The sequence below is a fragment of the Trypanosoma equiperdum genome (assembly GCF_001457755.1).
Source record: "Trypanosoma equiperdum strain OVI genome assembly, contig: ctg_687, whole genome shotgun sequence".
Classification (NCBI taxonomy): Eukaryota; Euglenozoa; class Kinetoplastea; order Trypanosomatida; family Trypanosomatidae; genus Trypanosoma; species Trypanosoma equiperdum.
This window is the reverse complement of record NW_027124628.1, coordinates 42,259-43,625: the sequence shown is the minus strand read 5'-3', so window position 1 is coordinate 43,625 and position 1,367 is coordinate 42,259. Positions and strand designations below refer to the sequence as shown.

Sequence of the window (1,367 nt, the reverse complement as noted above, 5' to 3'; positions counted from 1 at the left end):
TTCAGGAGAGGTCACATTCTCCTTACCGTCCTTCACATCTTCCACATTAGATCTAACATTGGTTCTACCGCCAGTGGTTTCTTCAGGAGACTCAGTTCCAGTTCCTGAGGAGGAAGTGTCAGCAGCATCTAGAGCCGACTCGTTGTCCTTTTTTTCTTCGCTTGCGGGTTCTTCCTGGCTACCATTTCCAAAAAACCTGACAAAGTCTTTACTCACACATTTATACAGAGAATGACAGATGTAATGACCAACGCAAATAGTGCAGTTGCCCGTCTGCTCCCCTGTACGCGAGTCCTCCCCCTTTAGTTGTGTGCAATTTTTGGTCGCGTATTTGGCAACTTCAGCATCACGCATCATGGTCAGAACGTCAGATACGCCTTTCAAATCTGTGCAATCCGGGTCGCGATCCGGGCGTAGATACCAGCGCGAAATGTAAGCTTCCGCTGGGTTGCGAAGAAACAGTAAAGAAAATAACAGAATCAACATTTCCTGCTTGTCCATTAGTTGATCTTCTATCACACTAATACCAATAAAATTTTGTTTTGGAAAATAAAAATGTGACACAGAACAGTACGCGTTTCGATAGTCTGGCGATTGCTTTTATGCTAAGACATTGCGATTTGTTTGCCAACGAGAGTTTCGTCCCTAATGTAAATTTAAAATTAGTGGTTTGGGGAGCAACGTGTTTATTAATAAGGTTAGGATTAGGAATCTTGAAATGCTGATGACCTCCCCGCTTTCCACGCCGAGGCGGATGAAAGACTTTTTTCTTGTCTTTGTAATCGGACGAAGTTAAACGACTTGCCAACGTGGGACGTGAATGCTCTTCTGGTTAGTCGTTGTTGGTATGGGCGCTAACCGACGTCTTGGTCGTATCACTAAGTCAACCTTTGCTTTCCCCGTCACAAGGAGAACGCATGTAGCACGTTAACGGAAGGTAACTGAGACTCAACCAGCTGGCGGATGTTGCCGACGTATCGCGAAATAAAGCTCGATTCAACATCGTTTTGTACGGTTAAACCTTGTTGTGCTGCGGGAGCATCCAAAAGCACAGACAGGCGAGGGGCGACTGAAAAGGGGTGGTAAACCGGGGCATGACTGTGGTGACTTATTTGGCAGTGAGTTGTTTCTCTCCAGCTTTGTTTTGTTTGGTGAGAGTCGCCCCCTCACATGAAACTGTGTCCAATGCAACTGGTGTGAAAAATATGCGATAGCTCGGTACGTGTGCGCTTGTGAAACGCCGTATGTGGCACGCAACGACGATTCTCGTGTGTAGGACGTTGCCTTTTTTCTTGGAATTCCTCAACATTACTGGTTAGTCAGGCCTTTGAAACCGTTTGAAGTTTCCAGCGCCACTAATGGTTGAG

General features: G+C 46.1%; 1 pseudogene across 1 annotated transcript in view; it reads right to left on the bottom strand.

Moving 5' to 3' along the window:
- The window catches only part of TEOVI_000320700:pseudogene, a 781-nt pseudogene extending 280 nt beyond the window's left edge, over positions 1–501 (bottom strand). Inside the window, exon 1 of the mRNA in view lies at positions 31–501. Coding sequence covers positions 31–501 — 471 coding nt within the window. The remainder of the gene's footprint in view (positions 1–30) is intronic.
- Between the last annotated feature and the right edge of the window lie 866 nt (positions 502–1,367).